A 26,076-nucleotide genomic window follows, 5' to 3' on the forward strand; every position below is an offset into this window, starting at 1 on the left:
TTATTTACTTTGAAATATCAGTTTCGGTAAAACATATTGTTGACTGCGAAGATGACCTTGTACTTTGTTGTAATATTTGACTTGTATTTTGAAGTCCTTAACCTTTAACCATTACCCATTCCTACGCTAGGAATCTCTTCCACGTGAGTGTTTTTTCCGCATTTAGTTAGTAATTGTGTAGTTTTATCACTAACGTCCATGCTATGTCGTACTAATGCGTGATTTTCTCTTTGAATATCAATACCCATTCTTACTCCATTCCTTTGACAGAAATCTAATAACTACTGCCAGTTTTTCATTCTGCGATACCAATGTCCCAACGCGTTTTCATATCCTGACCTTTCCTTTGGTCAGTGAACATGCGCATTCTTGTTGTCTTGTATTATTCCTATGTTCTAATTTTGTCTCTTATCTCTTCTTTAAACAAATTTTTAATATTCTTGTGGACATAATGATTCTCATATCTTTTCGCTTTCTTAATTTATTATTATTATTATTATTATTATTATTATTATTATTATTATTATTATTATTATTATTATTATTATTATTATTTTAGTGTCTTACGGTTATGCTCTTTGAACTCAAGGAGACGGATGATTAATGAGTATGAATGATTATGAAATTAAATTTTTCAACTCTCCCAGTGGCGAACGAACTCAAAACCACGTGCATCGAAGACACGTGCTAGCCACTAGATCAGCGGAGAGAGCTCTTAATCTAATTGTTATGTGTCTGTCTGAATGTATATTTAACTTACCGCGGTTAAATGAGTGCCAGAGATGTATGTCAGAAAACGCTTCGGAAATAGATGTTAAAGAAAATAAAGTTTCTACAGTACAAAGTAAGTTGATATATAGTGACGAGTTATTCAAATATTTTTGTCTGCAAGAAACTATATTTGAAACAATTATTTTTTAATAAAAGAAATATCATTTATTCATTTTACAGCACTACTTCGACAATGCCCCATTAATGAATGTACCTGGTCGAACTCATCCTGTGGAAATTTTCTATACACCAGAGCCAGAAAGAGATTATCTGGAAGCGGCCATTCGAACTGTGATACAGATTCATATGTGTGAAGAAATCTTAGGAGATATTCTTCTGTTTCTTACCGGTCAGGAGGTAAATTACACAATTTTAACTGATGATAAGATTACTACGTAGAATTATTGATAACGCTTACAAATATTGGAATGGTTTGTTTGTGTAATAACAGCGTAAATGCAAAAATCACACATGTCAGATGCAAATGTGATTTTTGCACATTAACAATAATATATATATATATGTTGTGTTCAAGAAGGTAATGAAATAATGCAAGTAGTTACAAATACCCTATACTATGGTAAGAGATTTTCAATTAGATACGGACGTAGTTCTTCAGTCTGCATCTTTGTCAGATGTCCAGTACTTGCGTACCTTTTCGTTTTCATTTAATTTTCAGTGGTATATTAAGTTACTGAATTAATTTCCTTGCAGGAAATAGAAGAGGCATGTAAAAGAATTAAACGAGAAGTTGATAACTTAGGTCCTGAAGTCGGTGAATTGAAGTGCATTCCATTGTATTCGACGTTGCCTCCGAATTTACAACAAAGGATATTTGAACCACCACCACCAACAAAGCCCAATGGCGGTATAGGTCGTAAAGTGGTTGTATCAACTAACATTGCAGAAACGTCACTGACTATTGACGGAGTTGTATTTGTGATAGATCCTGGATTTGCAAAACAGAAGGTTCGTTAAATACTTACTATAGTTCTTGTATATTTGGAGGTAGTATGTAGATTTTAAATTTTTAAGTTGTAAAATTTTAGGTCTTCAATTTATGAACAAAGTAGAGAGCTTTACCTAAACATGATTTCTACTCAACCTATGTAATCCAATGGATTATCTTGCTGTAGAAAGTCGAAATTAAAATACTGGTACATAAATCTCATTGTGTGGGTTTGGGTGATATATCGTTTGTGAGAACTTGAAAATTCAAACATTTCAGTTAAATGTAAATAAATAAATTAAACAAAGAAAGTAAACAAAAATAAAACCTTTTAATATTATTTTGTTAATTTCAAAACGGATTCTGAAGCTGGAAATCAAAGAGCGAATAATTTAGAAGCGTGTATATTCCAGCGAAAACTTGTAAAATTATCAAATATTTTTATTTACCCAAGGATTATAAAATAACACAGTTTTAAAAGACAAATCATCTTTCATCTGAATAGCGTATCTAATTAACAGTACGTTCTTTGCGACTCACTTTGGCACAATAGATAAACTTTGTGATAATTAGAAGCGATTTTTCAGGTGGAAGGTTTCATTTTAATTAATATCCCTAGACAGTGACATTATGTCTGTTAACTAATGAAACTCCTTTTTTCTAACAGGAATTTAATTGATCATCCATAATTATACCAACTAAATATACGAATAATTTGTGTATAGGTGTGTGTGTAAATTATTATTATTTTAATAAATCTTTAAGAGACATAAACGTACAATAAAACTTGTAGTCCGAATCATATGCTCTCCCTTTGGAAATAAGAACCACGAGATCACTCGACAAAGTATTTTTAACCTGGCCTATTCTAAACAAAATTGTTTACGGGGATTGTAGCATTAGAATAATTGCCAGATTAAATAAGAGAAATGTGTTAAATTTCTCTTTGGAAAGAAAAGGAATTAGGCCAATAAAATGCCAGACCTGTGTGATGCTGATTCCTCGTTATCCAGAAGATTCAAATCCACACCTCCGCTATCGATCAATATAAAAGATGTCATCCAGAATTCACAATGCTTGACGATGATTGCACATAGTAATATAAGTGCTTCTAAAAATCTCTAAAATGCTGTTTGAGTTCAATAATTATCGTAATATCCACTGTAAGTCATGGAATATGATGCAATTGACTCCTTAGTTCTAACTAATTCAACTATCAATCTTTTGTCTGAGGTTTTTCTGATGAACTTCTCCAGCGTATTTGCCAACACCTAACTCCAAGTCTCTCTCTTCTTCACAATTTTTAAAGGAATCGTTTTATATGACCGAAAAACGTGAGATTGCAGATTTCTAAGAAGTTTGTGGACAACGCCTGCGTCAGCAAGTACGTGGGACCTCAATTGGGAAAAAGATTCTACTGACCAAAAACCTTTAAAAACTCCAGGAAACCAAGTTCCAGATATTTTAAATTCTGTCAATCTAAGAAAATACTGGAAAGAATGAGTACAATGATTTTACAATATTTCAAACATTTGCTGCGATACATTTTTGAAAAATAGAAGTCTTATTATGTAAATTCTTTTGATGCAATGTATTAGCTTCCAATAGTCTGTTTCATAACAGAAGATAGACATCATAATTAAAGTGAATAAACTTGGTGACAATTTCTTTATAAACTTTTGCAAGATAATAAAATTTAATAAACACAAAAGATGATGTGAAAATGAAAATGAATTACTATTATAATATGACATATCGTAATATTTCATTGTTTCGAACCCAAGTACCTTAACAGTATTCAAGTTAACTTTCCGGTTACTTGGCAGAGAATTGAGCAGTTTGGGGCAGTAAGTGTGAACTCAACAAAGGGCTGTTTCGACAGAAATACATTTTAAACTTCGTTTAGAAAGGGCGAACTCAGCAAAACATTCCTCTTAACAATTTATTATTATTACTACTTTACAGTTAAAAAATAAAATCTATATTGAGTTCGAACCTTACTATCCGGAATACCTGAATTCATACAAAAAGCGAAAAGTCTGAGACTAGACATCTTGAGAAATTCTTTTAATGTATGTATGCATGTTTATGTGTCTTCGATGGTAGGTTTCCCGGTTTCTTTGTTTAAATAAAAGTGGTAGTAATATTTTGATACTATACACGTTAGAAAGTGCGTGAACGGATGTGAGTTGAACTATATATTGTTAAATTGATGGGGCTTACTCTTTCACAATTTTAATTCTCTTGTATTTTAACAGGTGTACAACCCTCGAATTCGAGTAGAATCTCTATTGGTCTCTCCCATTAGTAAAGCATCAGCACAACAAAGGGCCGGACGAGCAGGTCGAACGCGACCAGGGAAGTGTTTCAGGTATGATAATATTCATTAAAAAAAAAAAAAAAAAAGTATTTATAGTATTGTTATTGCTTAAGTTCAAACAATTTTCTTTTCTAGTAGAGTTGACTATAAGTAAAACTATTCGTTCATGGTACATAAAGTCTTATTATTCAGCTTCATTTACACCAGTTCTAGTTTCTACAAAGCTATTCATTTATAGAATTTCTGTAATTGGCAATATGTGGAAAAAGTTTTTCGTTGATCTTTGTCGTTGTGTTCTGACACAATATATTGTAAGCTCTAGAACACGATGTTATGCAACTTATAATGTTGCAAACAAAAGTAGTATCCAGTTTTGATGTTACTGTTAGTTGAAAACAACTTTAGACCCACTTTTTTTTATTACAATCTTGTTTCAGCAAGTGGATTCCAATATAAATATTATTCTTGTACATGAATTGAAGATTCTGGAAAATATGAATTAATGAAGAATGGAGTAACTGTTTGCTGATCTAGACACTCAGATATAACCTCTATTATTGCAAATTAACCATGCTTAATATCTGCTCCCAAGTATCAGTGTTGGTTGACAAATCTTATTTCTATAGTAACTGAAATTTCTGTTCGATTCTTTTTAAATAGTAATTTGTTGCATATTTCAGTGAAATGAAAGAAAGAAAGAAAGAAAAAAGGATTTAAAAATATTGATTATTTTAGTTTTATAGAATTGTTTATTAAATAATTCTATTCGTCTTCCAAACTACCCTTGTTTGAATTTGAAGATGCAGTCTTCGCCCTAATGTAATGTGTTTCAGACATATCTTTCCACAGCTCTCCCAGCTGGTCTAAGTGACTAGGCATGCACCTTTGGTTGGCGTAATTCCAGGTTTGATTCCTGGTTAGAGAGAAAAAAAATTACGCATTATGTGACTCGGATTCCACCTTAAACTGAAGTCCACGTCCCATGTAGCCTCTGCTGAAAAGGGACGCTAAATTTCAAAACAAACGAACCTGTTGAAGATGACTCGTGTAAAATGTTCACATCTTTAATTGTATATGTACCAGTTGGACTAACATTTGTAGTCCTCTTTCAAGAGATCGATGAGGATTAGAGTTTAAGGAAAAATCATTCCACTTTCAATACTACATAAAAAAGGATAGGCTTTAATATAGACTAAATGGAATGATATGATTCAGCTGGAGAAATACTTAACTAGCCTATGCTAAACGTTTCATTGTTCCAAACTTGAGACATTCGGTGAATCTTCAGTCTTCATGTTTTCAGTGTTGGTAGGTACTACTAAATGTTGGTATAGATAATAAATTTACAGATGGTTATTGTGGTTAAAAATTACAAAGTTTGTGATTAAAAGGTATATGTATTGAGTCCTGGATTTTTTGTGCAGATATAGAAAGATTCAAGTACGTTTCATTCCATTTGTGAAACCGACCTATGCAAAATCTGTGAGTACCTAATTTTGTGATTATTATTAAATATATTTTGACAAACCTGGTGTGTATACATTTCCTTCATTTGAATTTCAGATATGTTTCTTTTAGTGTTTATATTACATTTAGGCAGGCCAATACACTTACTATGCATTCACATATGTAAAGTACATGTGAATTCACGGTGTAGGTAGTTGAAGTTATCGACAGGGCAAACTTTAAAATATGGAACACGTAACAAGAATGTTAGTACCTAAGTATAAAAGTAGATTTGAAAATGTGTTGCTTGCAAATAATTTCAGATTCTATCTAGATAATAATTTATGGAAGATAAGCTGTAAAAGACTTTGAGTTTATAATGTTGAAAAAAAAAATAATAATTATATATGAATTCTCTTCAGGTTATATACGGAAAAAGCCTACAAACAAGAGATGCAAGATAATACATATCCTGAAATATTACGTTCAAATCTTGGATCTGTAGTATTACAGCTGAAAAAACTCGGAATTGATGATCTGGTTCATTTTGATTTTATGGATCCACCAGGCAAGTATAAACTTACTAGAAACAAATATTTCAAATCTATATGTTAACTTACAATACCACGCTTCATATTCATTGTTTCAAAACACGTACCGGTACTCTGCAGCATCACAGATGTCCAAATTTTGGAGTCCTCTATAGCAGTAATAGCGCAAGTGAGATGGACGTGGTATAAGCATATCGAAAGTATCTTATTGTTGAATACTGTGACCATGATATGACAAGTTTCTAATAAAAAGAGACACAAGGATTGAAAAATGAACTTAAAAAAAAAAAAAAAAAAGTTTTATGTCTAGAAACTGCTTGGTTAAGTATCGCATCTAATCTCATAGATTGTTATTAATAAATGTGAAAATTATAATACCGTTTATAGCAATTTGGAATCTCAAAACTTTCCTGAGATGTGGTGGATAGTGTAAAAGTTTGCAACATTACTTGTAAAATTATGAAATTGCGATAATCTAACACTGCAATAACCTGTAATTTTAAGTGAAAAAAAAAAAAGAACTATTGCCGTAATGTTAGAAAAACGAAGGAAAACAACAATTATATTTTAAACAATTCACAAATACTCCATTTTAAGGAGTTTTATAACATCTGTCCATGTTTTTTATTCTCCGGAACAGTTTGAGATATCAAATTGCTGTAAACTGCGTTATGATTTTTACGCCTGCTGAAAAATATCTGTGATTGAATTAGATACTTATTTAACCGTAAGTATTTTTTTTTTTTTTTTTCAAAATAAAGTCCTTTGGAAAAAATAGAATTTTCCGTCTACTCTGACTTTCTTCGTATTTACTTGGAATACACAATATCATGACCATAGTATTCGACAGTAAATTACTTCGTATATTGGTGCATTTTCCTATGCATCTCATTTGCGTTATTACTGCCCTAGAAGTCACCAAAGTTTGGGTGTTTGTGATACTGTAGCGCTCTTAGTTTGTAACACTGAATAATTAACGTGGTATTATAAGTTTTCGTTTAAGATGTTGATTTGAAATATGTAATAATATATTGTAGTGCCATTTGAAAAAATATAACTTGGTTGGGTTGGCAATACCATTAATCTTGTGAAATTTCGGAGTATATTAATTTATGCCCCCTACTGATATTTGCATTCTGCATATTTTCAGCAATTTCCATCTATTAGTTTAAAAGTTACATGGGTGTTTCAGGATAAATGGTCCATCCTGTATAAGCAATACAATATACTACTTTCTTATAGTGTAGACAATATAGTCTTTCATTATAATGTAGCCTTTTATTTATTTTTTGTTATATTACTAACATGCACATGCAGGCTATTCGTTTCCTCTGTTTTTCTTCTTTTCTTTCTTTCAACACAATTTTTCCTTGCAACAATTGTGCAGAGCAGAAATTTATGTAGCTTGACGTAACATAATTACAACAGTGTAATTTTCTGTGTACATATTGAGTGAGATTGTATTTTCTGTTTAGTGACTGGTAATAGTGCTAGTGAACATGTGTATTATTAACAAGACGCTAAGAAACTGCGTAAATCATCGAACAGTATCATTATTTTTTCGTGTATGTGTGTGTATGAAGAGTTGACATTTAAATCTCAATGGTAAACGTTCATTTTACTCGTGAAAAATATTATAAAAATCTGGAACGAAGATGAGAATTGAATCCCCCATATCACCTGTTGTACTTATGTGACACGTCTGAGTAAGTGGGTAAATGTTGATCGTACATGATATGCATCATACCTGTGGTCTAGGGAAAGCCTAAATATTATGTATGGCAATACTATTATTTTTGTATGAGAAATATGAAAGAAATAACAAGTAAATCCAAACACACGGACAGCACCCTAGTTTTCCGGGCCATCAGCCAGGCGAAAATTTGCATTCGAATACAATTGAAGTGTAAAGTAAAGAGAAAGATTATCCTATTTACGAAGAAGCACATCTACCTTCGAACTTCATCTTCTGGTAACTGCAGATGGCTTAAGTCTCCTTCGAAATTTGAAATTTTCCAAAATATAGACACAAATTCTTACTTTTAGACTAGAAAGCTTTAACCTGCTACATGGTGGCACAAAGATTTTTTTTTTTTCAATAATTGTACTCCAAACCCTGCCTCTAAGTTCTTCCAAGTCTATCAGAAAGAGATGGAAGGTATAACAAAATCTACCTCCGCCCCATGGTCAAAACAGCTTTTTTTTATTTTTTGTTACTGTTTGATATTTTCCTCAGTTTTTCGTTCTGTAGTTTGTCGTTAGTTTCTAAAAATTATTCTTCTTAAATGTTTGTCAATTTTTTATTGAGCTTTTTGGATGGGCACGGTGGCTCAGTGGTAGGGGCTTACCTCGTGTGCGTGGGGTTCCTGGTTGGATCCCCGGCCAAGTAAGTTTGTGGTGGACAACATCATGTCCCGTTTTCTCCTCTCCTCATTCCACCACTACTTCGAGCTCCTTCGTGGCTAAGCGTTTAGCGCACGCACCTTTGGCGTGAGAGAGCCAGTTTCGATTCCAAGCGGGAGCTCATATGCTTCAGATTCCACGTTAATCAGTAGATCCTGTCTAATATAGCCTCGCTGCTGGAAGGGACGTTAAACTCCAAATCAACTCAACTCCACTACTTCTATAATCATTCACTTGCTTTAATCGTCGTCTCCCTTAGCCTAAAGGGCATAATCGTGGGACGTTAAACTCAGATTTCATTTTTTGTGGATTTTTTTCTTTTCGTCAGTATTCTCTCATTATTGTCATTACTTTTTAATATTTTCATGTATGTATAATTATCAATTCTGTATTCTTCAATTCCTATATTAACTGTTCCCACTGATCTAGTGGCTATCATGCGCACCTTTGTTGCACGTGGTTTCAGGTTCTGTTCTCAGTGAGAATATTAAAATTTGAACACATTACGGTGGATCGGATTCAACCTTAAAACTGGTCTACTCTACTGATCTGGTCTACAGCATATTAACTTCGTGCTGAAATGGGACAGTAAATTTCGAAAAATAAACAAACAGTTCGTGTATTTTTATTATTTTAAAATTATTTTTTCTATAATTATACGTCCACAATTTGTCGTTCCATTTATTTCTTCTCCCAGTAGTATTGTTATCGACCAAGCAATCCAATTAGCTTTTCTTGTCCTTCATTAAAGTCTCTCTAGTTTTGACCTGGTAACCTGCAACTGCATTCTGATGTGGCGCCGACCTGGATGTTTAAAATTTCTGTTCTGTATTTTTTCTTCTTTCTTTCTTTTCCGTATTTTTTCTTTCTTTCTTCATACTTATCCTCTATTTCTGATAAAGCATTTAGCGAATGCTGTTATCAGGCACCATTTTTAGTGTTGTGTGATATTGTATTCTCCATGTTGTGGTAAGTAATTAACTTTTCAGGCCCACTTCGGGGTTATTTCCTGACGACCGTGTATAAAAACTGGAAGCAATTTTATGGTAATTGTATTGTGTGTGCATAATAAGTATTCGCGTTTTCTTTATTCTCTGACAGAATTTATAAAATTTAGTACAATTTTTTTCAGCTCCAGAAACATTGATGAGGGCGTTGGAGCTTCTCAACTACTTGGCAGCGTTAGACGATGACGGTAATTTAACTGATCTTGGTGCTGTGATGGCGGAATTTCCATTGGATCCTCAGCTGGCGAAGATGCTGATAGCAAGTTGCAATTACAACTGTTCAAACGAAATTCTCTCCATAACAGCTATGTTGTCAGGTAACTTTAAAACTACGACAGATGAACCCTAGATAACACATGCTTCTATTAAAGGGAAAGCTTGCACCCCTTATTATTGCTTAGAAACTTAGTTTAAATGTAGAAAGACATGCATGCAGTTAGCATTATCAGTTTTCCACAAAAGCTCTTTTGTGGCTATATGGCTAGCGTACGCGCCTTTGGCGCAGGAGACCCGGAGTCGATTCCAGGTGGTAGCTAATGTGGTTCGATTCCACGCTAAGGTGCAGGTCTGCGTCTCATATGGCCTCATTGCTGGAAGAATTTTAATTCCTATCCCACCAACCAACGATCAATGGAAATTTTACTTATGAAAAATAATAGTATCTCTGATTTTATTATTTAATCAAGGGGGATTGGGTATTTATCACAAGGTCAAAAGTCTGTATTTTTCGTACTACAAAAACTTACCCTGTGCTAAGGATCTATCTTCTTAATTGCTATAAAGGCAGTGCCGATATCCTGGTAACTGTTGTGTGCAAGTTAATATCTATGTAATGAAGTCATAATTACTCAGTTCTTACATATAGGGTATTTCTAAATTGATGATGATCTAAATTCTCATCCTAATTATGTACTCGTAGTTTCTTAATTTGTGGTTCTTCCATATACCGTTTGGAACTATAGGGAAAAGCAATGTCCATACTACCCTCCTGTTAGTGACATAACATAAGCTAGGGTAAATGACCTAGGACCTGGGTTAGGGTAGAATGCCCAGGCAGAACTTTTCGGAGCTTACAAGATTCTTTATTGGGGTGTGTTTGGAAAGAGTGGGTTAAAAAAAAAATAATAAAAAAAAAAAAAAAAACCTTTGATACTTCAGCCATCTTGTACTTTACTTGAACTGACATGAACAGAATTTATTGCAGTTGTGATGATAAAGGCATTAATTTGTCCTTGAAAGTCAGTTCTAATAAAACACGGATGGAACATCATAAATTTTTATTTATTTAATTCTCCGTGAAAATTATTTGGAATATGTAAATAAGAAACTGGCTAAATTTGTAAAGAAATATTTTTACTTCTCGTAAGTGGTGGTAAAGATAAGTGAAACGGACATAATCGTTTGAAGATGACTTCGGTGAAGGTGTTAAATATTCTGTGAGGAAGACTTCCCGGGAAATGTCTACCAGGCTCTGAAATTCTGTTACTCTCTTTTTTGTCCAGAACATAGACCAAGGGAATTTAAACAAATCCCCGTTCAGCGCGTTACAAATAAGTCCAACAAAAATAGCAGTAATAACTTCAGTTTGTTCAGTCTAATAGCTAGATACGTGTAATACCTTCAGATGATACCTCCGGATACGAGAAGTGAAAAATTCTCTATTTCGATCTCCATGTTGTTTCTCATTTATTCATTGTTTAGAGGTCCGAGGTTTAGAGGTTCAATTTCAGTGATACAAGCCACAAATGGGAGGCTAAACGTAATTGAGAGGTGTGTCCTTCAAGACACTTGTGCAAAGAAATTGTTAAAGCGTAACGTTACGTAGTAGAAGTGATCGTAGAAGAAAACGAGATGTTTCGAGTTCGAAACCGCGGGTCAGAAGATGGGTCGAAATGGCTCCTATAGTTCGTAACGGGAGAAGGTTAAGCAAAACAGAGCAAGATAAAACGGCCATAAGTCGACTAGGCCATACTTCTTTATGAGAAGTGGCATACAAGGGTGTAATAAGCCAAACAACGTAACAAAAGGTTTCTCCACATTCAAGGGAGTTCGTATGTCTTCGCTGGAATCACTTGCGATTTAATTAAACAATAAATAAATAGGAAAGGAATATTGGTAGAGTTTAAATAGCGTAACTGAAAGAGACAAAGAATTACATTTTATCTAACATGATTCTGAGCTAAAGGAAGGCAGCGTGTGAATACAAAGTGAGCGAAGTAAAGAGGCAACGATTGTTTGGTCTCTGTAATCAACTCTGTCTTTAAGATGCAGCACGGTTCTGAATTCGTGTTTGTGATTGTTGATGGTGGAGTAAGACGCTAATAGACACGAAGCACTAAAGTCACACTTCGAGTCCTTATTCTTCCTCCTGAAGGATATAACTGTGGATGATAAACCATCAACAGATTAATTGCTAATGAATGATTGGCTTACATATGAAATATTCAAGGCTAGTTCCTTTTCCCGAGATTGAAAAGAAACCTCTGATCTATAATGGTGTGATTTAAATCATGTTCCTGTGATTCTGAATGCAGAAACACTTGATTGTTTTATCAAGTTGATTAATATGGTATTGATCGCTGACTTTCATAATTTTCATAGTCGTATGTGGGGCAATCCAAATGAAATCGACCAATTCCCAGGTCAAAAGGTGGCTGACAATTTATTTTTTAATTTTTTATCTAAGATTGTACAGTGAAACCTGTCAACTTGGCCACCTCTCTAAGTTGGCCACCTGCTTATCTTGGCCTAGTTTGTCTTAAACCTGCATATTCCCATAAGACATTCGTTACTTGCTACTCTATAAGTTGGCCACCTGTCTATCTTGGAAGTTGGCCACACTGAAGCAATGTTTACCCTATGATGATAATGATAAATTTACCTGCGTATCCTGGCCACGAAAAATACAGTTTTGTTATTTTTCTTAACTCTTTCGAATTCCCATATGAGAGGCAGATGTTCTGTATTTGTGACTGGACACAAAGAAGCATAGATTCGCACGATTTGTTCTTGGAGGTCAATGGTCAGAATACTACCCTCATAAAAGGGTGGTGAAGGAAGATGTGAATAAGAAAAAGCACGTACAGGAATTCAGGAAATGGTTGTATGTATTTGTTTACCCTGTCTGTTTCGGTAAAACCAGTAGCTATATCGGCTCCTTTCATCAGTGGGAAGCTTTAGTAATTCCGGAAAATTCTCAAGGTTAAAGCTCAATTGTCATTTATTGGCACCTGACTGCATGTCAAAAGGTAGCGGAGGTTTTGAGATATGAATTCCCTCAAGATTTTCTCAAAACATCTTTTGCTCCGAGGGAAACACTTTTAGCTCATTAACAAGAGGTAGTTAACTACAATATTAGAATGTGCATATCTGCCCAAAAGAATAAAGCAAATATGTCTACAATGAACCACCATTCAGTAACAACTGAAAAGAAGTCATATAAATTGCATATGAATTTCTCAATTTATAACTTTGCTTTTCTTCTTTTCAATCTGAATAATTCAGTGTGCTATAATATCATTTTCAATAAACTGCGTACATACACTTCTATTTCATGGTTGTTTGTGTTATTGTGTTTTCAATCCGAATAATCCAATGTACCAGACTAGTTTTCAGGAAGAGAAAGGTATGCATATATATTAAACATACTATCAAAAGCGCCGATCCTGGGGGGACCGAGGGGGCCCGGGCACCCCAAAGCTCATGTGGCCCCTATTTTATTTATGAGTATACAATATTTGGTATAATTCGAGTGCAATTTGTCCTAAAATCTTCATATATATACCTTCTGCATCTAAATGCCCCTTCCCCCCCAAATTTACAGAGAAATCGGCGCTCTTGCATACTATAGTAATATTTTCTAGAACTGTATATTTTTATGATTACTCTATATACATTATTTATAAGTAGCTGTCGTGGCACTGCTTATTAAAATTTTACAATCAAGTAATACTAGAAATCCTATTCTAAAAATACACAAATCACACTTATTTTCTGTAAGTTGGCCACCTGACTAAGTTGGCCACTTTTCGATGGAACCGATGGTGGCCAACATAGACAGGTTTCACTGTACCACATTCAATGAGTTGAAAACGGGTATTCATTTATTTTTTAGCCGCGCAAGTTTGTTTATAGCGGCCATTTTGTATAGGGGAGTATGCGTATTTTGCACTTTTAAGAGGATTCCGTTAAACGCTGTAACCTTTTAAGTTTTAAAGATAATGAGTTCAAGCCAAAACGGAATGAAAGGTAATGGAATAAACAACATTCTGTGTGCTGTGCACATTGAGACGTACTTTAGAACGTCGAGAAAAGAAGCTCTGAACATTGAGGTTGGAAATCTAGAAATGGCCATTTTGGAATGTACATTTTGAAACGAAATTTTTTTTTTTGTCTACATAGAGACTAGATAGTAAACAACGTTCAAACAAGTTTTAGATCTGAGAACCATATACTTGATTTTTTGGAAATTTTTAAACATTGCGAATTTTCGAAAATCGTGTATTTTCACCAATCTCAGGAAGGACGCAAGTGAAAAATCTCAAATTTGCACAAAATAGACTATAGTGCAGTAACAAGTGACTAAAATTGCATTACTGAGACTTGAGTACTGTGTGAGTTGTTGCAGTGATGTGCAATTCGCGATTTTAAGAGATGAACAGATGTACAGGTTTTGTGTTGAAATAGTACCTCAGGCATATGATTTATCTATGTTTCATCAGAAGGAGTGCAGTAAAACAGCAAGAAATTCGAGATTTGCTACTTGTAGAAGAATTATCATCAGATCATATCATAGATTTGTACCTCTGACGCAAACAAATCAGATGTGTTATGAATACTCACAATCAGATGAATTTACTGATTATAGTCCTTCAATACTTCCAGAACATCGCATGTTGTCATTTCCACCTAATGGCACCGTAGCCTGTATTTCTGATGAGAAATGATGGATTAGGGGAATTGAAGACATCAGTTAGGAAAATAACTCTTTTTGGTCACTTTTTCCATCCCCATGGCCCCAGAACCTCTTTTAACTATCTACGAATGGCAAAGTATGGGTGCCAATCACAAAGGTTCTCCGGAAACTCAAACCCACAGAGTACACAACTCCTACAGCTCGTACTTTCCATATCAGTGCCAAACTTTGTGCACAAATTAGTCAGTTATTTACCTAACTGATGTCTTAACAGCAGCACTATAGGCAGAAAAGAAATAACAGATGCGTTTCGTTTTTTTTTGTACAAGATATGATTCATAAATTATGCACACTTCACCCATTTAACATTACTGTCGTGTTATTTTGACTTCTGCTACAAAATTTATATCCACGCCACATGGCGCTTCATAATATTAAGTCCCACTAAATAAAAACCTTATAACTCTGAAACTACTCAAGTCACAGTGATGCAATTTTACCCACTTGTTACTGCACAACTATTGTCTGTTTTGTGCAAATTTGGGATTTTTCACTTGTGTCCTTCCTGAGATATTTGATGGTGAAAATACGATTTTCGAAAATTCGCAATGTTTGAAAATTTCCAAAAATTCAAGTATATGGTTCTCAGATCTGAAACTTGTTTGAGACGTTGTCTATTATCTAATCTCTGCGTAGACGAAACGTTACAGGTAAGTCCCATTTATTACGTTTTAAAATGTACATTCTAAAATGGCAATTCCTAGGTTTCCAATCTCAATGTCCAGAGCTTCTTTCTTCGACGTTCTAAAGTACGTCTCAATGTACACAGAACACAGAATGTTGTCCATTCCATTATCTTTCACATGATTTTGGTTTGAACTCATTATTTTGAAAACCTAAAAAGTTCAAAATACGATCAGGCGCTTATACAAAATGGCCGCTACGACAAAACCTACACGGCTAAAAAGTAAATGAATAAATACCCGTTTTCAACTGCCTGAATGTGGTACAAACTAATGTAAAAAAATTAGTAATAATAATAATAATAATAAAAAAAAAACTAAATTTTGTTAGCAAGCATCATTGGTCGATTTCATTTGGATTGTCCCATGTCTGAAGTCCAAATATCGAAGCATAGGTATTAGCATCAAATCAGATTCAAAATAATAATGGATTCGATTTTGAATTAGCAGTTAACTCCTGTGAAGTACGAAGATGCAGAACCGTTGTATCTGTGAAAATTCAGCTCTGAAGTCCATACTAGATTTATTTTAAAAATAATAAAAATAAAATAAAAAAGAAAAACTTGCTTTTATTCCTGTTTAATAAAATGAATGCTTAATAAATGTAAGATTCATTGGTAGTCCTTAAAAAAAAACTGATAAAGGATCTTATATAATCCTTATAAAATTTTCGTCAAAGGATTCACATAAAATGATAAACTTAGTAGAAGTATCTAACATGTCAGATCCAGTGTTTTTCCGTTTTCGAGATCGTTTTAGATATCTGACATACTTATAAATTAATTGCTACTAATAGGTTAACTTACGCAACTTCCTTAACGAAAACAACAGAGAGTATCGAAATTTCAAGCTTTGCATAGTCGTTTCCTATTAGGACAGATGTATTCTTTATATCGATCACTAATGAAGACTCATTCTTGGTGTGACGAAAGGTCATATGTCTTACCTATGTGTTTACTATTCCGTACTTTACACATATACCCGCAGTCCCACCCTAAGAATGTACTTACGTCAAGAATAGGGAGACATTTTACGTAAGTGAATTTTGAGGTTACGTTTGCTACAATAGTTACTTTTGTTTAAGAAATTGGAAATTACTGAAGTATACGCTAATTTACATAATTCAAATTACTTCCTGTACTTAATATTTTTGTAATCCAAAACGTTTAAAATATTTTATATTTGCAAAGTAACTTTAAAAAAAAAGTAAAGTAAACATATGTATTCAGACTACATTGCATGTACTTTCAGTGGTGGTAAATTGGATTCTCTTTCTTACTATGTAAACTTTTTTTCCTGCATCCTCTGTTTACAAGCTCTAGGTAATTCCAAATAATGAATTAAAAAGCTATTGCAGTGCATTATAACAGTAACCCACTTAGGCTCAGTATGCATGCATAATTCAAACCTAGTTCATACTTCATTCCTGACATACGTGTTTCATTCTTTTTTTTTTTTTTCATTTTAAAACCAAACTACACTTAGACATTACTCTTTTTTTTTTTTTTTTTTTTTTTTTTTTTTTTTTTTTATAAATAAAAGAGAATTTGTTGTCTTTTGAACTAAGGTTCTCATAAAGTACTGTATAATGCTCAGGTTCTGTTGGAGAGTAAATTTTCCTTTTGTAAACTGTCGAGAGGTAAAGGAATTAGCGGTATAATGTGAATTCTTATATACTGAATGAAAAATACTTTACGTATTTAATTAAATAAAAGTAGAAAACACACAAAAGAGCTACCTTACTTGAAGAAAGGAAGAAAAAAGTAGTTTCCGTTTTAAATAAGGCTGCAGATTTTAGAGTTTGTTTTTTGCCGACAAATGTTTCTTCGTTTCCAAGAAATATAGATTATATGTACGTGAATTTTGAATATGATTTACTTGGTTTTATATTATAAATTAGATATTTAATTCTAATTATATTATTGTGTGCATTTATTTAAATAATTTATAACGGCATATTATTTTTCCTTCCTTTTTTTTTAAACGAATACAATACCCAGGAACCTGTGATGAAGAACTGCGGAAGAGGCAGTTGATTGGTGTCAGTCTCAATGCAGGATATTGTTTCATTCTTTTGATTGATTTAGGAAGAACAAGCTGTTGTTGGATATTTACTGGTGGAGATAAATTGTATTTTTTGTTATTGTTTTATTCTACTAGTTCCTACTGTTGGTGTGTTTTTATGTATATATAAGCATGTATGAAGTGACGCTTCGACAAGTTAGAATCTTAGTTTTGGTACCTTTTTAAAATTTCAGTTTCAAGTGCTTTGAATACTTTGTTTACTTAATAAACAAAATTAAGAAAAATTGTAGTGATTCTTTTTAAATTGGGTATACTGTGCATGATGATGAAAGTGTTCGGAATTTTAAAAAGTTGTGAATCGAAATTAATAAATACCAGTAGGGAGATAAATTTCTTGATAATCTCCCGAAAGACCCTTTGAAAACGATAAAGGGCTTTGATAAATTGTTATGCGCTGCTTGTAAGGTTCTAACTTGTTGTAGCTCTCTTAGGTGACTCCTAGCCTCTCGTGGGCTCTACTAAATTGGTTGGATGCGGGCCTCGTATGGGGCTCCCCTCCTTCACTGTTTAGTCCCACAGTGTTTCGTCCGACCCAATGAAGCAAAGAAGGCTGCCGATGACGCCAAGATGCGATTTGCCCACATCGACGGGGACCATCTTACGCTGTTGAATGTCTATCACGCTTTCAAACAAAGTAAGTCTTACTCATTATTTCAAAATTGGATTGGAGTTTTCTTGTAGATTAAAAAAATAATAATAATTAAGTTTTATGGAAGAAAAGTAACATTTCGAAATTAAAAATTAATTAAATAATTATGTTTCTAATTTATGCTTGAAATATTTCCTACTTGACCGAGTGTGTAAACAAGTAGGGGTATTGGTGATGAGTAATCCTTTATCACGTATTCTTTCGAATTGTATTTTAAGTCACTTTGAAGAATGAATTTTAAAACCTGAGAACTATGTATGATACTATCGTTGCAGTAATACATTATTATTGTGTTGGGTTGATACGATTGAAATACTCGTTTTTATGTGTGTGTGTGGGAGGGGAGGGGGGTAAACCACCTTTATGGACCGAAATCATACATACGACGTCACAAACTCCGTGCATGTTTAGAAATCGCTGTGGGTTGCCCAGTAGAAAGCAGTGTGTTGAAGACGGTTGTCTGAAAGTACATCATAGAGAACACACAGGACTGATTTCCTTTTACGAGTTCAAACTGGAACATCCTACACATCTAGAGACACCGACATTGTATTTAAGGGCCAGGAGTGGTGAATGAACACATCATAAGCTGTTGGTTTCAGACATTTTGTGCCGGTGACATTAAAAAAGAAAGAGAAAAAACCTCCGAAAAACGGACCCTCGAAAAAGTGTTCGTATTTACAGTTACGCCAGTACGAGTTAGGGATACGCCATACTACTGCAGGCTTGCCAGCGACTTGAAAAACCTGAAAAACCTGGAAATGTCGAATTTTGTATACAAATGACATTAATTTTTTAAAAAGAACTTCAAAAATGATTGAAAATGCCCATTAAAACACAAAATAGTGCGAAATCTGTTATGTCTTATTCTAAATAAAATTTGTCCTAACCAAAGAGTAAGCGAAGGGACCATGTATAATGTCCTTGAGTAACTCCATAACAAGAATATAGTTGTAGCTGCCAAAGCTGAAAAAATAAAACATCAATTTTCCAAATTACGTGTTTCAGCAATAGAAGAGAAGGAATTCGAATCATTTAATGTATACACAGGTAGGTTAAATGTCTTTTATTGCAATCTACTTGATAATTGTGAATTCGTTTATTTGTGGGACATAATTACAATGTTACTTGTCCTTTCCCATGGAAATACTTCCGTTGAGGATTTCTCAGTTAACAATGACATGCTGGTAGAAAATATGTATGAAGAATCTTTGGTGAGTTTACGAGTTGTTCATGATACTACACAATATGCTGGAGGGTCCCTTGGTATTTATATTGACAAAAATGCTTCAGTACGTACGTGGATCATTTGCACGTTATGGAGAAGCCATGCAAAGGAGGAGGACGAAAACCACTGCAAACGAATTAAAGAAAAAAAGAAAATAAGCGCATAACTGATCAGATTACCATTTTAGATAAAAAGGAAGCAAAACTTTTATTAGAGACTTCCATTGAATGCAAAATTTGGAACAGGAAATTGAGACCTTGAAAGCATCTCTAAGGTAGAGATCTGTGGAAACAAAAGAAACATGCAATAGTAATTTGTCTAGTGTGAAGTTCCATATTATTTATCTAATTCGACAAAAAATTATTTATGTAAACTGTAATTATACGTACGGTACTGTAATTTTATTGTAATGAAAGAGATCAAAGATTTAAATCTTGTTAATTATGTATTTACAAAAGGAAGGGGGGAGTGAATGGAAGGTAGTGGGTGGATGTTGTGGAGAGCTTTCCATTCATTCATTCTGTGGAGGAAGGAATTATGTGTGGGGAAAAAATAGATCTTGCCTGGAAAACCTGGAATTGTTAGGGAAAATTGATTTGAAAAATCCCCGGTAACCCTATACTGTTGTTTGGCGGCTCCGAGCAATTGTTGCCACGTGAGTGACCCTGACCAACAAGAATTGCAGTCTGAAGATGTGCAGTTGTGTACAGGTTTCCTGCATCGGATTTTCATTTCTGATGAAAATAGATCTGCTTCAATCGTAAACTGTCAGAACAGTGGTTGCATCATGATCAACTTTCAGACGATTTCCAACACCAACCATTCAGCCACAAAATGTGTTGTTGCTGAATTATGGTGTATGGTTGGAGTGATCCATCATGTCTTTCTCCGTCTAGACAGAACCATCACACAATGTCATCCCAGTCACCCTGGAATTCTGTCAAATTTTTTTTTTTTTTTTTTTTTGCTAGTTTCAGTGTACTGATGAAATATTTTCTGACTCATTACTTGTAATACGAGATAAAAACCACAATGAGGTTCTTATAAGTGAATAAACACTCATAAGAGATACATACCTCTTTAAATTAATCACTTTCAACACTCTCAGGTACAGAGATAGATCACAGTGTTTGGGTGGGTTGCTGGATTTAGATGATCATTCATCTGGAGTTGGTGCCATACTGAGGAAATCACAGGATCTGATGTTTCTAATAGTCGGTGCATGATGTCAATATTTGTTGCCTCTCTGCAAGTTTTCCGGGAGTGAAACTGCCTATATTCTTTAAAATTTTTGTTCCTGGCATCTTCTGCTTCCTCTGAAATCTGTCCCATAGGGAGCACTGCTGCAGAAACAATAGCTGCACCATGAACTTGAACTTTGTGGAGAGAGGCAAGCATATAATACCAAGGATATACAGTAACTCGGGATTTTTTTTACTGTAATTGTTAAAACCATCAGCTTTGATGGAAAAGCCACTTAATAATGTGCAGAATATAAAACCGAACCTGTGAATAAGTTCACGATCTAATTCAGTAATTTCAGTTGAAACAGCTATTTTTTGAGTCCTGGTGGTATTAACATAATTTGAAGAACCACTTCCTCCAGGTTTTGGTTGGTCAACAATATATTCTACTATTTACAATATCATCTAAACCCACATGCGACCGAATTTGTTTTGTAGGAGATAAATACAGAATAATTACATAACATATTACAGTAGATTTTAGCTGTGGAAATCGCCCGGTAAATTTTGCAGCTTTTGCATATTTACATTTGCAGCTTTTGCATATTTACAATTATGGGGCTTAAAAGTAAACGAGTCACATTGCTATGTATTAACCCCCATAGCAGAACATGCCGCGATCTGCGATGTAATCGCAGAAAATTTGCCGCACCTGTGCAGAAAAATTGCCCGAGGAGAAAAAATATAAAAACATGCGTGCTATGTGTAGATGTCTTAAATGGACGGACTACTCGCATAAATATAGTTTGAACTGGCTTTTACGTCACGTAAAGTGTATTTTTAAGAATCACAAGTGTTTCTTCTGCAGAAAATTTTTGCAGAATTCCTGCAGAAAACTTTTGACTTACAAAAGCTCATCGCAGAAAGACAAAGAAAGTTCTGCCATCAGGGTATTAACTCATCAGGAGCCAACTGTATGCCATAAAATGTATTACTTTATGGATTTAACTTCAAAAAATAACTATATGTATCTATTCACGTAAGACGTTACTGACCAGAAATAATCACCGACGAGGACAGAATCTTGTTTGAAACAGAGTGCGTTACTACAATAACGCTGCAAAACAAACTCCTGTAATATATATATATATATCACACACATACACAACCTACCACTTCAAGCTGTCATCGCCCTCTGGCGAGAGGAGATTTCGTAATTTTAATTTTACAATTTGTCCGGGTTTCAGGCCTGTTGGAACTACCGTGCAGACTGCGAATCGTTACATTTTTAAACTTCCATGAAATACAGTGCAAACTTGTTCGCAAGGACCCAGCAATTGTCAGCAATCATGGTGTCCTCATGTTGCACAACAATGTATGCTCAAAAGACGCTGCACGCATTCCATGAGTTGCAATATGAGACCTCCTTACCTATTGTATTCTTCTAACATTTTTTTGACAGCATCAGCTCTTCTGGTAATGTTGGCCACTCCTTGGCACAGAAATTCCCTCATAAAATCAAATTATTGAACGAACGATAGTAAAAATTTATGGCTGCAGCTGGGGACTACTTTGACTAACCAGACATTGTAGTTTTAATTTTTTATCCTTAGAAAGTGACACACATTAGTGGGCATTTCAGTCGCACCAACCCAATACATAAGTGAACAGTAATTAATGCTTTTATCGTAGTTCTTAAATGCCCCATAGCGTAGAATTAAAGTGGATCAAGCTATGTAAGCTACAGTATTACTTGAGGTCCAAATCGTATGTATTCCTACAGAGATCAAACCCGCATTTAGGTAACTTTGGAATTTATTTTACAGAAAGAAATAAAATAAAAGAACAAATATGTATAACTTCATCCATATGTAAGTAAAAAGATAACAGAACATGCTGTTTGTAAAATGAAAAGATTAAATGAGGTATCAGGTAAACTCAATACAATCAATGTACACTCATATCCAAAAATTATTGTCGCATGTCAATAAATATGTTTTTGTAGAAGTATAAGTTGATAACGAATTTGACCGGTATTTCTTACAATGTTAGTATGTGTACAATCGTCAAAGACATGTATGTGGAAAATTCCATGTCAAAAGAGCAGTAAATAAGAACAATAAAACGAAAATAAAACTGTCTTGTCCATTTGGCAACATTTTGTTTTACTCATTCTAATTTTCGTATTTATAATTCTTTTCCTATGAAATTTAACACAAATATACATTTCCCGATTATACACACAGTATCAGTATTAAAAGTACCCTGCAAATCAATATCAGATTATATTCTTACAAGAAGACGGTTATAGATATGCGACAATCATTTTGGACATAAGTGTACCTATTGTGAAAATGTCATGTTATCTTCATAACACACCTGACTCAGTTTAGCCCAAAATCGAGAGTGATTTTCTTAACTGGTTTCTAATTTCGTATTCACAGATAACAGTTCGTGTTGATGTACTTGAAAATTTGACGGGAGGTTTAGACTTTTGGATAAGAAAGGAAGTAGGGTATCGATAGTTAATGCGCGTCAATATGTTTGTGTATGTATATATATATATATATATATATATATAGTAGTACAGTAGGTGGAGTGCAGGTTCTTACGCTTGAACTCTATTGCGCTATTTGGACTTAGGGGGCCAGAGAAAACCTATGCACTATCTTTCTTCACTACTATTAATAATTTTTGTGATGAAATGTCTGTTGATAAAAGCTAAGGTTGTGTTATTGATTTTTAGTTGTATATTTGGAATGCAGTAGATTAAATAATTTGTACTGTTGATAAACAAAATTTGTCTTGCTACAGATATGGAGGATCCCCAGTGGTGCTACGACAACTTCGTAAACTATCGATCCCTTAAATCAGGAGATAATGTTAGGCAACAGCTATCGCGGATTATGGACCGGTTCAATCTGAAACGGACTTCGACTGATTTCACTTCGAAAGATTATTATATCAACATCAGAAAAGCTTTGGTAGCAGGGTTTTTCATGCAGGTAATTAATGTTCATATAATGTATTACTACATATTACGAGGGCCATGCGGAAAGTGGTACCCGTTTGCGCCGCATGAAGCGCTGACGACTCGGGGAGCCGCTGGGCAAGGTCTGACCGCGTGAATGGCTTGTCTGCCTGCTCTGTGCGAGATTGCGTGACACTAGCAGGGTCTGTGTTGTGTCTGTGCTCGTTTATAATGATTAAACGAATTGAGAACCCCGCAAGTTGTGAAGTGAGAGCCGTGATTAAATTTCTTAATGCACGAAACGTTCGACCTTGTGAAATTCATCGCCAATTAAAGGAGGTGTATGGAGACAATGTGATGGACGAGTCGTCTGTTCGGCGCTGGTGTCGCAACTTCCACCTGGGGAGGGGGAGTACACACAACGAGGAGCGTTCAGGGAGACCATCTGTCATTACAGACGAACTGCTGGGGTCAGTAGACAAATGCGTGAGGAACGATCGGCGCGTCACAATTGATGAACTCTGTGAACATTTTCCTAATGTGTCTCGAACGATTGATTTTCTCGAACTGGCAAAAGATTTGACAGCGATGAAGAACTTAAACGAGGCGTGACAACATATCTTAATACGCTGGCGGCGGAGGACTATGACGCTGGAATACAAAAACTCGTCACACGGTATGACAAATGCCTCAATTTGCTTGGTGATTATGTGGAGAAGTAGTGTAAAGTATGCTCTTTCCAATAAAAATGTGTATATTTGTTAATATGTACTACTGTGTCTTTATTGCACAAACGGGTACCACTTTCCGGATGGCCCTCGTATTGTAGAATTTAGCCCAAATTGTTTTCCTCCTTTTCCGTAATTTTTATGGTAGGTTGATTTGGATCCTCTTTTCAGCACCGAGGATATATAAGATGTAGCTTAACGTGGGACTCAAACCGCATGAGCTCTCGCTAGGAATCTAATCCGGATATCTTGAGCTGAAAGCACAAATGCTAACCATTTAGCGACGAGATATTCTTATAAGATCTGTGTGTAAACGGAAGGTAAAGCAAGAAAGTTTTTAGTTAAAAGATAAGATAATGATATTCATGTTATTGGCTGAGATTTGATAAGAACTTTTACGGGTGAAATGGAGTAAATTATTAATTTTGTAGATTGACATGATTCCTCTTGCGTTAGTGGAGATATTTTTTCTTTCTTTCTTTTTTTTTTTTTTCCCCAGCAACTATCATAAAATGTTTTAATGTAAGTTCTGGGCATAAGATAGAAGTAAAAGCAGAACTTGTTGCCCATTCTACTAAGTACCCATTTCAGTCAGGCATGTTACACCTGATTATTAATAATAATGTAAATATGAAGATAATATTTAAACAGTTACACGAAATTTTTGCTCATATTAGCTTTTCGTCTTTATTTCGGCTTTCTTTTTGCAGGTGGCACATTTGGAGAGGACAGGCCACTATTTGACAATTAAGGACAACCAAGTAGTGCAGCTTCATCCGTCTACATGTTTGGATCACAAACCTGAATGGGTCATTTACAATGAATTCGTGTTAACTACGAAAAACTATATCAGGACAGTTACGGACATTAAACGTAAGCTATATAATATACTACTGTGTTCTAATAGTGTTTTTTGCTTATTTTAAAAGTCACGATTACAAAGAGCAGTAATGATTATGTAATGTTGATACGATATTTGCCTGAAAGATTTTGGGGATGAAATGATGGAACAAAATAATTTAAGAAACATTGATATACTCAAAAGTGGAAATATGCACGATGGTGCTCAGCCACTCAGACCACTGGTGTTCTAAGGTCCAGTTGTGCATTTTTTTTTCATTCATTCTTTAAGTATCATTGAATTCGCACTTACAGAGAAATTCGTGTCAAATAAAATCGTTATTTCCTCTATCATGCGTAACTTAAGAAACACTTTAAACTACTTACATTACAAGTGTTTTAACAATAATGTGACAAAGAATGAACATACTGTATTCGAAACAATTGACATTTATGAAGCTTTCAACATTCAGGAAACACTGGTAAGTAGTTTAAATGTAAAACAATGTGTTCCCTGGATACAGTTCTAACTTAAGCAAGTTTGAAGTTTCTAGTCCATGGACTATGAAGGCTAGCTGTAGTTCTTACCACGAGTGGTAATGAATTTTTCCCGGCCTAATGAATTGAATCACGTTTCTGTTTCCTATAGAGCGTTCTCCACACTAAACACATGATGAATATTTTTCGTTCAGTTCAGTGATACAGAAATGCACTTTTCTCTCTCTAATGGTTTTTGTTTCTTTCTAAATGCCTTTTTTTCTTCTTTCTTCCTAAAGGCTTCTTTCCCATTCCGTTCCTTGCTTTTATTCCAGTTCACATCATTTAAAGTACTTACTAAATAAGAGTACCAGGTATCGAAAACTAGGCACTGTTCTACCTTCCTGCCCCTTAAGCTTTTATAATTTATCACAGCTTTTTTTTTATTTTTATTTTTTTATTTTTACTGTCCTCATATTCCCTTATTATTTAAGTTCTTTAATATCACGTTCACTTTTGATACATATTTCGCTGTAAGAGTCACATAATCTGCAAAGCGAGCACATAATTTCTTACACCTCTTCCGAGATACTTATTAAAAAAATGTTCAAAATAATTACTTAATAAAATGTAAAATAAAAAATATACTAAAAGCCACTCTTTGTGAGTAAAACGATAATTTGCTACGTATATTGCCTGATTCTGAAATTAAATATTTGTGGAATTCCTTTGTTGAAAACTTTTTATTACCCATTAATTTTGCTTAATTTTATATATGTGTATATTCACAGATCTTATAACAGTGAGGT

General features: G+C 34.3%; 1 protein-coding gene across 1 annotated transcript in view; it reads left to right on the plus strand.

Annotated features, from left to right (window-relative positions):
- Dhx15 (DEAH-box helicase 15) overlaps positions 1 to 26,076 on the plus strand; it is a 57,265-nt gene that overhangs the window by 24,915 nt on the left and 6,274 nt on the right. The window contains exons 7-14 of the mRNA XM_081762306.1: positions 952 to 1,128; positions 1,486 to 1,740; positions 3,979 to 4,091; positions 5,909 to 6,054; positions 9,573 to 9,764; positions 17,702 to 17,824; positions 23,066 to 23,256; positions 24,661 to 24,823. Coding sequence (XP_081618432.1) covers positions 952 to 1,128; positions 1,486 to 1,740; positions 3,979 to 4,091; positions 5,909 to 6,054; positions 9,573 to 9,764; positions 17,702 to 17,824; positions 23,066 to 23,256; positions 24,661 to 24,823 — 1,360 coding nt within the window. The remainder of the gene's footprint in view (positions 1 to 951; positions 1,129 to 1,485; positions 1,741 to 3,978; positions 4,092 to 5,908; positions 6,055 to 9,572; positions 9,765 to 17,701; positions 17,825 to 23,065; positions 23,257 to 24,660; positions 24,824 to 26,076) is intronic.

The sequence above is a fragment of the Thermobia domestica genome, chromosome 1 (assembly GCF_964235325.1).
Source record: "Thermobia domestica chromosome 1, izTheDome1.hap1.1, whole genome shotgun sequence".
NCBI lineage: Eukaryota > Metazoa > Arthropoda > Insecta > Zygentoma > Lepismatidae > Thermobia > Thermobia domestica.